This window comes from Lycorma delicatula, chromosome 5 (assembly GCF_047948215.1).
Source record: "Lycorma delicatula isolate Av1 chromosome 5, ASM4794821v1, whole genome shotgun sequence".
Taxonomy (NCBI): Eukaryota; Metazoa; Arthropoda; class Insecta; order Hemiptera; family Fulgoridae; genus Lycorma; species Lycorma delicatula.
Window position 1 is genome coordinate 1,705,700 of NC_134459.1, and position 13,953 is coordinate 1,719,652.

General features: G+C 36.7%; 1 protein-coding gene across 3 annotated transcripts in view; it reads right to left on the minus strand.

Moving 5' to 3' along the window:
• Positions 1-13,953, minus strand: part of Cpsf100 (cleavage and polyadenylation specificity factor subunit 2) — a 65,416-nt gene that overhangs the window by 9,755 nt on the left and 41,708 nt on the right. For all 3 annotated transcript variants that reach the window (XM_075365493.1, XM_075365491.1, XM_075365492.1), the window contains exons 10-12: positions 8,373-8,458; positions 1,993-2,270; positions 410-554 (exon numbers count right to left, since the gene is read on the minus strand). In XM_075365493.1, the coding sequence (XP_075221608.1) occupies positions 410-554; positions 1,993-2,270; positions 8,373-8,458 (509 nt within the window). The remainder of the gene's footprint in view (positions 1-409; positions 555-1,992; positions 2,271-8,372; positions 8,459-13,953) is intronic.

The window sequence follows — 13,953 nt, forward strand, 5'->3', positions numbered from 1 at the left end:
GCTGGCATTCAGCGATCTAGGCGTGGCAGTGAATTGCTATCTTCACAAGATAAATTTAATTTATTGAATGTCATAAATATTTTAGTAGTTGACAGGGTGCGCCTACCCATTTTAAAATATATGATAAGTGAGCAATGGGACACGAAGCAAGTGTGTGTGGCACCGTGCTTAGTTCGCTCATGCAATTAGGTTAGCTTTAGGAGCTCGTTAGCACACTGGTTGCTAAACTGATTCGAGGCTCAGTAGCCATTTGTGGCACAGACATTCAGTCTTATGCTTTAGGGCAACCGAATGGGATGGTGGCGGAAGTAATGCCATGCAAAAAAAAATGAAAAGTCCTGCAATGAAGAGTTAATAAAATATTTTTAAGAACATAGGTAAGTTAATGGCAAAGAATAATTATGTATACCTTCCTCCTGGTCAGTTTCCATAGGAGTGGGTTTAGCATCACAACCCTTGTTTTTAATTACAGTTTGAGCATCTAACCATGCTAGTTCAGCATCTTTACCTTTCTGGAATTCTAGCGAGCTGATTAATGCATCAGTTAACCTAACCTAAAAAATAAAAAAAATAATTGTATATAAATGTACTACTATGAATGTAAAAGACATTATTATATTCACAAATAGGTCACTAATCAGCAATGAATTAATAATAGAATCATATTAAGAAATATAAAACATATTAAGAGATATTAAATAAACAAAAAAAATTACTTTAATTTGCTTAATGTTTTGTATTTAATGATAAGGTTTAAAACATAATGTAATCTTAATGTATTACAAAAGATGTGCTATTTAAAACATAAATTTTGTGCTAAAGCACATGGGAGTATACAATGAGAAGAGAGAGTTAGTTATCAATAACCTTATCTGAATATCTAAGTCTGTAATTCAATACAGTTCAGAGGATGGCAAATTGAGCAGCATATGAATCCAAACTGAAGCAGAAATGAGTAGAATGTTTCTGTCAATTAAAAAGTGCTTTCTAGTATATCATGCACAAAAATTTTTGAATGGTCTACTGTATTAAACTGTAATACTTTTTATAATTTAGAATCCAGAGTATGTAGAATGGATCTCATTTTCAGTCCACAAAAGAGAAAGGCAAAAGAAATGACATGGTCAATGGTTGTTTCAATTATTTTTAGATTCCAGAACTCTAAATAGAACAGAATCTCAGCAGCTAAAGCCAACATTTAAATTTGCCACACCAATAAAAGTGACAACCATTAGCAGCTATCAGCCACATCCCAACCCTGTAGGGGAAGACACCCACCTTGTGACGGTCACCACACCTCCTCTGTTCCTAGCCCCTGATGGGCTTTAACGGGAGTTGTCTTTCACCCTCTAACATTTTACATCCCATAGTAATAAGCCAGGCCTCGTTGGGATGCTACAGATGTAAATGCCTCGGTAGATATTTACATCGCTGATTTTCAAACTCGGCTTTTGCCTTCGCTGTAGGCCTCGTTTGGACATCTTGAATGTCCTACATCGTTGCCCTCTGAACTAGCTAACCAAATTCACGGAAGCGCAAACCCCGCGCCTAGTTCTACCTTTAATTTGAGCAATTTCTAGTAAATGTCTCAAAATACAAGGTAATTTAACAAAAGCATAGCCCCAGAAATGTTGTTCGCAACAACAAAATTTAGTCCTAGTTCCCTTAGTGAACTCGACTTCAGTTCACACCCCTGACTTTGTTTCATTATGGACTCCACGCTATCAGCCACAGCAGCAGCTGACACAACTTGCACAATACCTATCTGGGAAAGAATATTATTTAAACATTTTTCTGGCAGTATATTACAATATGGAAGCCATCATGAAAAAAATGCTATTTTGGATCTTGGTAATAAATGGAATTTTATTTTCACCACATAAGCTTCCTAATACTAAGCTTTCAAAGCACATACACATTTGTATAATTAAATAAAACTTAATTATCATCTGTTTGAGTTTCTGAGAAATAAATTTCTAATTCATTAATTACCTGATAAATGTGGCTTTCTGTAGTTGCATCTATAACTTCTCCCTTCTTAGGAGCAAATACTTTAGAATCCTTCCATTGACTAGTTTGAGCAACCATAGCGTTTGTGCTCTCTGGTGAACCTCTAACTAAAATCAATCGACGTGGTTTCAACTGATTAATAATTTTTAATAATGACTCCCCATCAGAACGACCTTCAAAATCTATAAACTGAACTTGTGCATTTACTTGAATAGTTTTAGTATAAGATACACATTTAGTTGGCACCTCAGTCATATCAACTGGAACAAAAAAAAAGTATTGGAAAAAATTAGAATAAGAATTATTTTGATAAATTTTAAAAAAATTATTTTTTAGACACCAAAAGCACGACTATTATATGAAATTAATATAAGAGTTAAAGGACAGAAGTAATTATTGTAATATGTAAAATATAAAAGATTACTGAACTTGTTTAAAAAACTCCCAATCATCCTAATAAAATACATCTACATTTTTTGAATTGATTTAGGAATTCCATGTTTTATTTTTTTATGAAATTGTACCTTAAATTCTTGTAACTGCTATCATTGCATGCAGTCATAACTTAATTTTCTATTTATGTTTTACTGTTTAATAGGACAAGATACTCTTTATGATTATACATATTATAATAATTGCGTCTCAGCCTCTGGTCTGTATTGCAAACCTGCAATCTGCATTACCGGTAGCAATTTTCTGTAAGGACAGTGTTCTACGTAACATTTTCGGGGCTGTACAACAATCAATGGCAGTTAGTCAACCTGCATTGCTGCAAAGTGTTTCACAGAACAACGGCATAGTGTGTTGTAGGAAGGCCACCAATGGTTTAATAAGGATGTTTTCTTTGTCTGTCGGTGTCCCCAATTTGTAGTTCGTGAGGCCAATAAAATGTTGGATCCTCTGGCAGGTTTGGGAAGCAATTTCAAAGCCAACCACGCTGGTGGTTTGACTTAGGACCTTTTTGCTTTTGATGTTTTAAGCAAGGTTATGTGAGAACAGGTGGTCCAATCTGGGGGAGATTGCTTGGAGGAATTGGTTGGTTTTGCCAAGAACTTGGTGGCCATTGACTCCTTCCAGCTGAGAAGATCAATCGGCAGGTCTCTGCAGATGCCCCAGTCCTCTGCAAAGGAAGTCTCAGGTTTCTTCAGGGAAAGTGCTGTGCCCTCATGAAGCAAACTGCATAAAAAATCTGACCGAAACATCTGTCACAAGTTGTGAAGGGAAGGCTGAGGCCAGAACCGCACAAAGAGTGCACGGCAAGGAGGGACAAGCCAAGCCCGAAGGGCGGCTCTTCGTGAAGTCAAGGGAAGTGGTTGATGGCGATGTGGTGATTGGCCCTAGGCGGGAGGTAAGCCTGCTGAGAAGCAAGTGAACTCCAGGTCTGAAGGTTTAGAACGGATCGAGGAGATGCGGTCGGAGTGGACCAAAATCTCCTCAAAAAAGGAGTTGAGAGTGTCATTGGAGCTTTGGCAGCTTGTCAACTCCTATTTGAGTCAATGTGCATTGTTGGTCTCAGATCTGGCATTAAAATGCGAGGAAGTCTATTAAATGGGTGTAGGAGAAGGTTAAAAAGCCTGTCTCCTTCACTCCAGTAACTGCCATGCCTACGCCTAAGCAGATTAATCCACCGCTTCCAGTTCAGGCACTGATTGCTAAAATTAAGCAGACTACCGTTAAGGTGGTTCCACTAAGACCTGGTCCAGGGGCTTCATCATTAGCAACGAAGCTAACCCTGAAGAAGGTCTTGGACCACAGAGGGAAAAGATCCAAGTTTCCTGGGTCACTAAAACAAGGGATCACGATGTCATCTTGGTCATCATAAGTGAGCGGCAAGCAAAACAGCTGCTGGAGGCTGGTGTTCTGACACGGAACAGGTTGAAGGCTCAGTTGCTGACCGAGCAAAGGCTGCAGATATTGGTGTACAATAAGCCAAGGGCGACAAGGGTGGAGGAGCCCGAAATCCTCCGGACTGTGCACAGGCAAAATCCTACATTGTATATATCCGTCAAGGATTTCCTTCAGAAAACCAAGGTGGTCAGGTAGCTGGGGAGGAAGGAAGCGCCAAAGAGTTACTGGGTGTTGGAAAGCTCACCAAAGATCCGGCAGGTCTTGGTGGCCTGCCGGATGTCTGTTTTTCGAGTGGACCATATAGAGGTCGCTAAAAGTGTCAGGACTTTGGTCACACCTCTCTCCACTGCAGAGTGCAGTTGGAGGAATGTGGTCACTGTGCTGTTCCAGGGCACAGGGCAGCCAATTGCCCTGTCAAGTGCGCCACCTGTACCTTAGTGAAAGGCAGTGATGCTGGACACCAGGTCGGGGATAGACAGTGCAAGGTGTATCATATTGCACAGATGAAAGCTGGAAAAAACAGCTTATGGCGATGCCTGAATTGAAGGATGCCTTTGAGAACAGACACCATGTTGAACAGTTGTGCCTGGGACAGTTGGACTTGCATAATGCCCAGGTGGCCACCAGAGAAGTCATGACGCTCCTTGAGGAATACAACTTTGAGGTCCTCTTGGTCCAGGAGTCATACACGGTCGGGGGCAGGGTGGTCTGCTTCCATTGGGTGGATGTCATTTATTTTTATGAGGGATGGCTGCTCTCCACGGTCGTGGTTGGTTCAGATTCATTGGGTGTCTTTTGTATACCCTAATGGTCGGACAAGCAATTCACTGTTGTGCAAGTCACAAGGGGTACACTCGATGTCATGCTAGTGGCAGGATACTTCCAGGTTGGATAGAGTATTGATGACTTGCAGGCGAAGTTGAGCAGGATTCTGGACAATCTCCTGGGCATCAGAGTGCTCTGGACGCTAACACCAAGTCTTCCGCCTGGAGATCACTACTCACTGACCCCAGAGGCGCTGATCTCGAACAGTTCATGGACGCCAGGAACCTCCACCTGATTAAAGATGGAGAACAACCGCCAACTTTCTCTTTCGAACTGGGGGAAAATTACATTGACATCACTTTGGTGAGGGGCGACTTGCTGCAAAGTACAAGTAGTTGGACAGTCTGGCCTGAGACCAGTGTGAGCGATCACAGGCTTATAACCTATGAGATTGCTTATGGAGGTGGTCAAGAGCTCCAGATCTGGATCGCTATAACCATAGGGGCCTGGATCAGGACAGGCTGTGGCACGAGTGCACAGCTGCCTTACAGGGACTGGAATGGCACATGGAGCACAAGGAGGAAATGGAATTGGTGGCTGAGCAACTCAAGATTCAACTGGGCCATCAAGACTGGCTGCAACAGGGTCCTATGGTGGCCACGGCCAATGGACAGACATGTGTGCAGTGGCTAGTTCGTTGATTAAACAATGCCTGGAGCCATCACGGCCACTGGTTCTAGGGAGCCATCTGTTTGATGCAGACAGAGATCAAGAAAAAAGTTGTAGGTCCTCTAACCTGAGTGTGCTGCACATAAGTGTTATGTCCGCTAGGCGAAAATATCAGCGTCGCTCCATATCAGGGATTATTATTGATGACGTGCGCACTGAGCATCTGCAGATCTACCAGCATGTTCGTAACAAGTATGTTCATGCCATCAAGGAAGCCAGACTCAAATGTTGGTCAGATTCCATGTGCGAGTTGCAGTGAAGTCCCTGGCAGCTCATGAAATCATATTACTGGCCAAAGTCATTGTACGTGCAGTCCAGTGCTCGATGTGGGTTTGGTGGTCAGGACCACACATTAACATCTGTGAAGACTTACCAGGCATTCCTGTTTACTCTGTTTCCACGTGCTCTGGAGGGTGAAGTGAAAGTCGGTATTAGGGCAGGGGCTATATCCTTCCCTGGTGTACAGGATGTAAATCCCATTGATATAGACCGAATGGTTTCTCAAATGGCACTGAAAAAGGCACGGGGATTGACTAACCTGACCCGAATATATTCTATCATCTACTGCCTGTCATAAGAGAGCCACTTGACAGACTTGTCTCAGGGTGCCAAAGCTGGGGTTGCTTTCAGACTTGTTGAAAGGTGGCTTTGATGAGGGTGCTCTTAAAACCAGGAAAGGATCCTAGTGAAGTCAGCAGTTATCGACCCATGAGTCTCTTGGCGGTAATCAGGAAATTGCCTGAAAGGCTAGTTGTGGAACGGCTCTGGGAAAGCATTGAGGTGAACCTTTTTCTAAATCAAGGCCAGTATGACTTCATGAAAGGGGTTGACACTGAGGATTGCATTTTAAATGCTCTTGCCGAGGTAGAAAGCGCTGACCGTAAATATGTTTTGGTAATTTTTATAGACATAGAGGCAGCATTTCTTTCCTTGTGTTGGAGTTGTGTCCTCTATGAGTTGGAACACCGCAATGTTCCCATAGCCCTGCAGGCTGTAGTATATGACTATTTGTCTAATCTTACGGCTCTGTTTAAAGATAGCTGTGGAAAAATTCATCACCAGGGGAAGCCCGCAGGGTTTCGTTCTCGATCCCTTGCTGTGGAACCAGGTATTTTATGGGTTTGTGGGACTGACATTCCCAGAAGGAGACACTACCCAGGCTGATGACTGTCTCCTTTTAGTTCGTGGTAATTCACGACTGCAGCTGGAAGATCAAGCGCAAGCGGCCTTGTCAATCGCGGAGGGCTGGATGGACATTCAAAATTTAATGATTTCTTTGCCCAAGACAAAATATATGCTTCTCAAGAGTGCAGACAAATTATCGTACAGTCGAAACCCCCAAATTAAGTATAAAGGCTATGTAATCAGTCAAGTGAGAGTTCACAAGTACCTAGGTTTTTTGTTTGATGAGAAGTTGCTGTTTAGCAACCACATTAGGCAAGTAGCAGCAGACGCCGTCTCAGTGATGCACAAACTTAGGAGGATCACTCGAATGGACTATGGGTTGTCTGGCCATCAAATGTACATGGCTTACCGAGGTGTCTTCAAAAGCATGACTTCTTACGTGGCGCCCATTTGAGCACATAGGTTGGATATAAATAGAGCACTTCTTCAGAATTTAAGGAGTATCCAGTGCAGAGTCTTAATTGTATGCATTGGTGTGTTTAAAACAACTTCCTGAGGCTACCACTGTATTGGGAAAGGCTCTCCCAATCAATGTAGTGGTGAAAGTTTGGGCAGCCATTTGGTGATTGCGAAGAGGCCAGGAGGCTGAGTTATTTGGGATGTGGTTTGGGGCCGGGCCAGTACCAGAACAGGACAGTAATCACAATGCACCGGTTCTAAATTTTGTTCAGTTGCCCATCTGCCACTTGTGGAAGAGGCTGCAGATCCTCGTGATGGAAGCATAGCAGCTGGAATGGGGCACCACAACTAAGGTAAAATCCCTGTACAAGCTTATACAGGATCTGGGGGATGGTATTCCTTGAATTCTTTTTTAAGGGCAACGGATGCCCAGGTGCTCACCAACCATGTTAATTTAAACCAATATCTGTTTCGGTTCCGCCTGGCTGCTGATGAGCTGTGGGTCTGCAGGGAGGTCAGGTCAAATGAACACCTGATGTTTGTCTGCCCTGCTTATGGGAGGGCCAGAGACCGGTCCACCCTGGAACTTACTGGTCAAGGGAAAACTTCGCCACTCACAAGAGTAGAGTCAATATGACGAGAGCCGGATTTTTGGACCGTGTGAGAGTTCCTTGATGCGGTTGCTTTGTTCAACCGACGTCAGTAGTTTACTTAAGGGAAAGACTCCTACCGCACTGCTGTGGGAAGCTTACCTAGAGATATATGGCTGACCCCCAGCCAATTAAGTCTCCAAGTGCTTTAATATGGTGGATAGGTACTTGCTTTCAGCGACAGGTACTTGGTGGCAGTGAATTGCTGTATACATGAAATAAATTTTAATTTATGAATGTCATATATTTTTAGTAGTTGACAGGGTTCGCCTACCCATTTTTGTAAATATATGACAAGCGAGTGGTTAGATCACATAAGTTGTATGGCACAGTGCTTAGTCCACTCACGCTGTTAGATAAGCTCTAGGAGCTATTTAGGACACTGTTCGCTGAAATGTTTCGAGGCTCAGTAGCCGTTTGTGGCACAGATAATCGGTCTTATGTTAGGGTTACCAAATGGAGTGGTGGCAAGAGAAACCAAATAACAAACCAATGTTATAATTAACTGCTTGCTTCTAGAATTAATGTTAAGATATTAGTCAATTTAAATTTAAACTTTTTTTTTTTTTAATCTTCAACCCTGCTTTAGCAATCTACTAACAAATTTCAATGATTTTAGAGAAACCAGATTCAGTATTGTTCAATTTCTTCAGAACATACATTATTTCTTTAGATTCTATACAAAATATAAGACCTGGGTTTATGCAATAACCCATAAAATGAATCTAAAGTCAAAATAACAAAAGTGAAAAAGTTTAGTCAAAAAGAATACATAATATGACAAACCTGTTAAGTCATCATCTTTAATATCTAAGTTTTCTTTATTGTCATCAGCCTCTGGATTTATATCTGCTAATTTATAATCATCAGGCCTATAAACAATAAATCACAGTAATCATAAGATTCAGATAACAATAATAATATTTGAAGTCATTAATTAAAATTTTTAGCTATTAAAATAAAAAATCTAACATCACCGTAATTACCAATAAATCTTTTAGACTTACCAAGTAGGAAGGGTATTTTCGTTTACTTGCAAAACTTGTAGAAATTTTTCTGAACTTCAAAACTGTTTATGTACTCAAACACTATATAGTAAATAATAAATGATTAAGAAAAAGTAGCTAAACCTTCTGAAAGTATTAAACCAGTACTTTCTTTCAGTCCAATTTTATAAGTTAATACACCTGTAATTATTTCAAAAGATATGACCATAAATGAACTCATTGGAAACAGGATAACAGCCTGGTCCAAGAGCTTTACTCCACATGATGGTGTTTGGAAATTGCTGAATTTATTCTAATGCACAATACATCTTTAAAAACCTATCAGGAGGCTGTTTTAAAATTTGCATATATTTTTTTCATACTTTAGCATGCCAGGATTTTTATACTTTAAATAATAAATTAGCCAACTATATCCACGCTCAACTAAAAAAAACAATAAACTTAACTACGGTCCAGAAAAAATATATCTGTTAATCCTATGTAAGCTAATAAAAAAAGTAAGAAAATCTAATGTGGACACTACATGAATTCCTTGTATGTCTATTAAAATTACATATACACATTTTTTGCTGTACTTCATTTAAACTTATTTCATTTGAAAGTGAAATATGATCCACCAATTCTTTAATAAAGTGGACAGTTACACAATTTGTGAAATATTAGTTTTTATTAACATCAAATATTTATATAATTATTAATTCAACAACCTTACTTGAAATATTAGGATAGAGTAAAAGGGGTATTCCATTTTAATTCAATAAATTTTCAAAAATTTTACTGCATCACTGTTTTTGATTTTTATCATATTTGATATATGATAACTACCCACTTGTAGTGGCCAAAAAATTTTTACCAGAATGATGAGCACAGCCAAATGATGCCAGGCAAGAAGGATTGTGTCTCTGTAAGACAAGCTGACTGGAAGAAAATTAATATTCAAAAATGGCTTATTGTATGTAACTTAAAAGAATTGTACACAGTCTTCGAAGAAAAACATAATTTAAAATTTGGTTTTTCAAAATTTGCTGATTTAAGACATAAATTTTGTGTTTTGCAGGCTGGTGGGTCAGGTAGTCACTCTGTTTGTGGTTGTGTCGGTCACCAAAATCTAAAACTCGTTATCTGCTATAAAAATGAAATTTGATTATAAAATTCTCTTTCAAACGTGGTATGTGATGTAGAAAATGAAGCACGCATACTGTCACAGTGTGAAATATTTCCAGGCACTAATGAAGTGCTCAGATTACTGCAAGAGAGCTGGGATGATTTTGATTGTGAAATTATCTTCAAACAGTGCGTTTCTGTTGACTTTTGTGAACTACTTAAATTCTTCCATTTCAAGAGAACTTAGATAAACTTACTGAAAATTTAAATATCTAAAAAGGCTCATTTTGTTGGAAAGAAACATTCTAATTTCCTCAACATTAAAAAGGAAAACTTGTTGGAGGGTGAATGTATTGTAATAGGAGATTTCTCTCAAAATTTTCCTTTTGTGATACAGGATGAAATCCAGTCATACCACTGGTCAAAAACCTATGCTACAGTATATCCATTTCTCATATATTTTTAAAAAGTAGGAAAATTACAAAGCCAAAGGTATTTGTGTGATTAGTGAGTACTTTAAGCACAATACTACATTGTTCTTCTGCTTACAAAAGCAAGTTATAAAATAAAGTAAAAACACTGTTACCGCAAGTTAAACAATTTTTTTTATTTTTCTTATAGTTCCTCAGCCCAGTATAAAAATAAAACAATTTCACAAATTTGTGCTACCTTCAAGAGGATTTTGAAATCGCAGCTGAATGGCTTTTTTTTTTTACCTCATACCATGGAAAAGTGCCATGTGATGATTTTGGTCGATCTGCAAAAAGAACTGTGACTAAAGCAAAACATGAAAGGACCGTCAACAATTGTTACACCTTCTGAAATGTACAATTACTGCAAAGACAATATTAAAAATATAACATTTATTTTCTGCTCTAACATAGATATTAAAGAGATTGAAGAATACCTCAGTTCTCGTTATCAGGTAATCACAAGAGTCACAGAAACAAGAGCCTTTCACAGTTATGTTCCAAGTCAGAAATGTATTCTGAAAGCCCGGGTGACCTCTGAATCAGAAATAATTATGTTAGTAACGGTACACGAAGACATTAGTGTTTCTGATTGCTTTATAGGTCTACCAAAGCCAAAATATAAAAAAATATATCTGCTGTGTATATGATGGCAAGTGGTGGTTAGGCAAAGTCATTGAAGTCAAAATACATGAAAATGAAGAGGAATATCAAATACACTTTTTCCATCCGCAGGGTCCTGGTTCTTCATTCAAGGAATCATTGAGGGATAATCAAACATGGGTTCAACTGGAAAATATTTTAACGATTTTCATGCCTTCAGAGCTTTTTCTATCAGCTACTAGAAGAGTACATAACATTGCATCAAAGACTTATCAGTTCTACTCAATAAAAAAATGGCAGCAGTACAAAGTTTGTTTGTTATCAGAAGTGCAAGATTTATTCATAACTTCCATTAGCAGGCGTAAAAGTGAATTGAACAACTTGTTAATGTATTTGAATTGTTTATAATTTTGTAATTATTATTTATCATTCTGTAATTCACTATTTATCATTTTGTAATTGACTTTATTTATCATTTTTGTAATTAATTATCAATTTATTCATTCTAATGAGTTTAGTTATATTTTTAAAATCTGGAAAAAATACATAATATCAGTATTTTTGGATACGTTGTTTACAGTTAGAAACAATGGTGTTTTTAGCGGTTTTCTTGGTTTCATTACTCGTCAACCTATTTGAGTAACAAAATAAATTTTATATGGTTTTAAAGAACATAAAAATTACTTATTGCTGTAAACATTTCAGACTTTTGCCAACTGTCCCACATGTGGATTTTGGGCCCCAAAAATGAGACATTTTCAAAAGACATGGTGGCCATTTTCTTTAATAAAGAACACTCAGTAACAGTCCAATTTTTTTTTATAAGTACTACTAGTACCTAAGAGTTAAAAGGTAAAAAAACAGGCCTGTTTACCCTAAGCCCTTTCATTATTTACTTTGGGCCCAAAATTTGAAAAAAACAATTTGTAAATGTAACTTCAGTAAACATTACAAGATTTGGTTACATAACAAAATGAATTTTGAGTACATTAAGATGAAGTTCCATTTTTACTCTTCCCAAAATGCCCTTTTTGACCTTTGTATGATGTAAAATAAGAATGCTACATACAGGTCATGGAAAAAGTGATGAAAATGGCTGTTTTTACCTGTTACAAGTTAGAAACCAAGTTAGTAGACCTGCTACTACAAGACGGGTAGTTATCATATACCAAATATAATCAAAATCAAAAATAGTGATGCACTGATCATTTGCTGAATTAAAATGGAATATCCCAAAAGTCCCTTTATTATTACTCTTATTACTAAATCAGTATTATTCATACCTTCGTGAGTTGCTGATTAACAAGTTTCAGATTTCTGATGTGTCATATAAATATAAGTTAAAAATAATTTAAACTATTCCGTTTGAACTCCTGTATACTGGTTACAAATGTTAATTTCGACCTTACGGTATAAAATATTCAGTTTTTATTATTGGATTATTTGGCAAATATTCAAAAATGAAATGAAACAATCATACAGGAAAAAAAAGATTGAAGAAATATATCTCAAAAAAAACAACAAGAGGATGAATATGAAGGAAGAGGAAGAAAATATTAAGAACAAGGGAAGAATAAAAAAAATTAAGAGAAGATAATAAATATAAAGAGGAAGAAAATGTTGATACCAAAGAAAGACTAAAAAGATTAAGGTAAGGTGATAAATATAAAGAGGAAGAAAACATTACACCAAGGAAAGAATAAAAATATTAAGAGAGAATGACGAATGAAAAGAGAGAGAAAATTTGAAAACTAGAGAAAGTGTATATAAATTAAGATCAGGAAAATTATACCAAACCAAAGGGCAATTAAATGATTGGCAACAAAAAACAATGAACGAAATGATTATCAACTCCAACTTAGAGAGAATATTTTCCAACATTATCTGAAGAGTAATGAACTAAAAATAAGAATTTTTGCAATTTATTAAAGATCGGGCATGTATGCCTCAGTGTATGTTGTTCTTGTGAGGGTCCAGTTTTCAGTCACTCTGTAGTTAACTTTAATGTAGATAATAAACAGAAATTCCTGAATAATTAAATTAAATTAAACTAGAAAATCCAAAAATATTACGATTCTAAATTATAATTTTCAATTAATATTAAATAATCTGATGTTTCACCAAATCTTTTATACACACACATATGTAATAATTAATACCTATTAAATTACATATACACATTTTTAAAAGTACATAAAATTTTATTTCAATAATAACTTCTGATTTTTTCTTATTGTTATTATTGAATTGTTATTTACTGTAAAAATATTTTTACAATCACAAGTTAATAATTATTAATAAATCAATATATTTAAATTAAAAAAAAAGAAGATGAAGTTTGATTTGAACCAATGTGCCTTCCTTTTTAAGATCCAAATATTTCATTAATTAAACTTTTATTTGGCTATAACTCTGGAAACAATGAAAATAAGTACCACTTATGATATACCGTTGAAAAGCTTTCAATGAGGGCTTATTACTGCAGTTAAGAGAAAACCCAAAATTCAAATTTTTGGGGATTTTGGGCTTATCTGGACGCTTTTGATTCAGTCAATTCAATCAAAAGGAGATATGCACAACTAGATGTTACAATAGTTCTAAATCCAAAATTTCAACATCCTATGGGTAATAGTTTTTGAGTTATTGAGTTATGCAAGGTTTGACATATGTACGTACAAAAAGACATCACACCGAAACTAATCAAAATGGATTCAGGGATGATCAAAATGGATATTTCCGTTGAAATCTGAAATTTTTCGCAATCACAATACTTCCTTTACTTTGTACAAGGAAGTAAAAAGTAATATATAAGTAAGCTAATATAAAAGTAAACTTTTGCACCTTAACTATACAAAACTTTTGAAAATAACACTAAGATCTAGAGACTTACTTTAATCATAATAATATCTAATACAAATCATAGATAACACTATGTAGAAGGTGTTTGTATCATTTTAATATTTCATATTAAAATAAACTCATTATTTTACAAGAAAAAAATACTACTTACATCATTTACAATAGTCAGTTTCAAAAATGCTACCATACTTCACTGAATGTTTGGTACGTTAATTTTGAATGGATAGTGAGATCAAGTTATAAAGCATACATCATTGTAAAGAAGCAATTTACAATGTTTTTATCTGTTTGTACATTGTCCTAATTGTCTAGGGGTGTATGGAA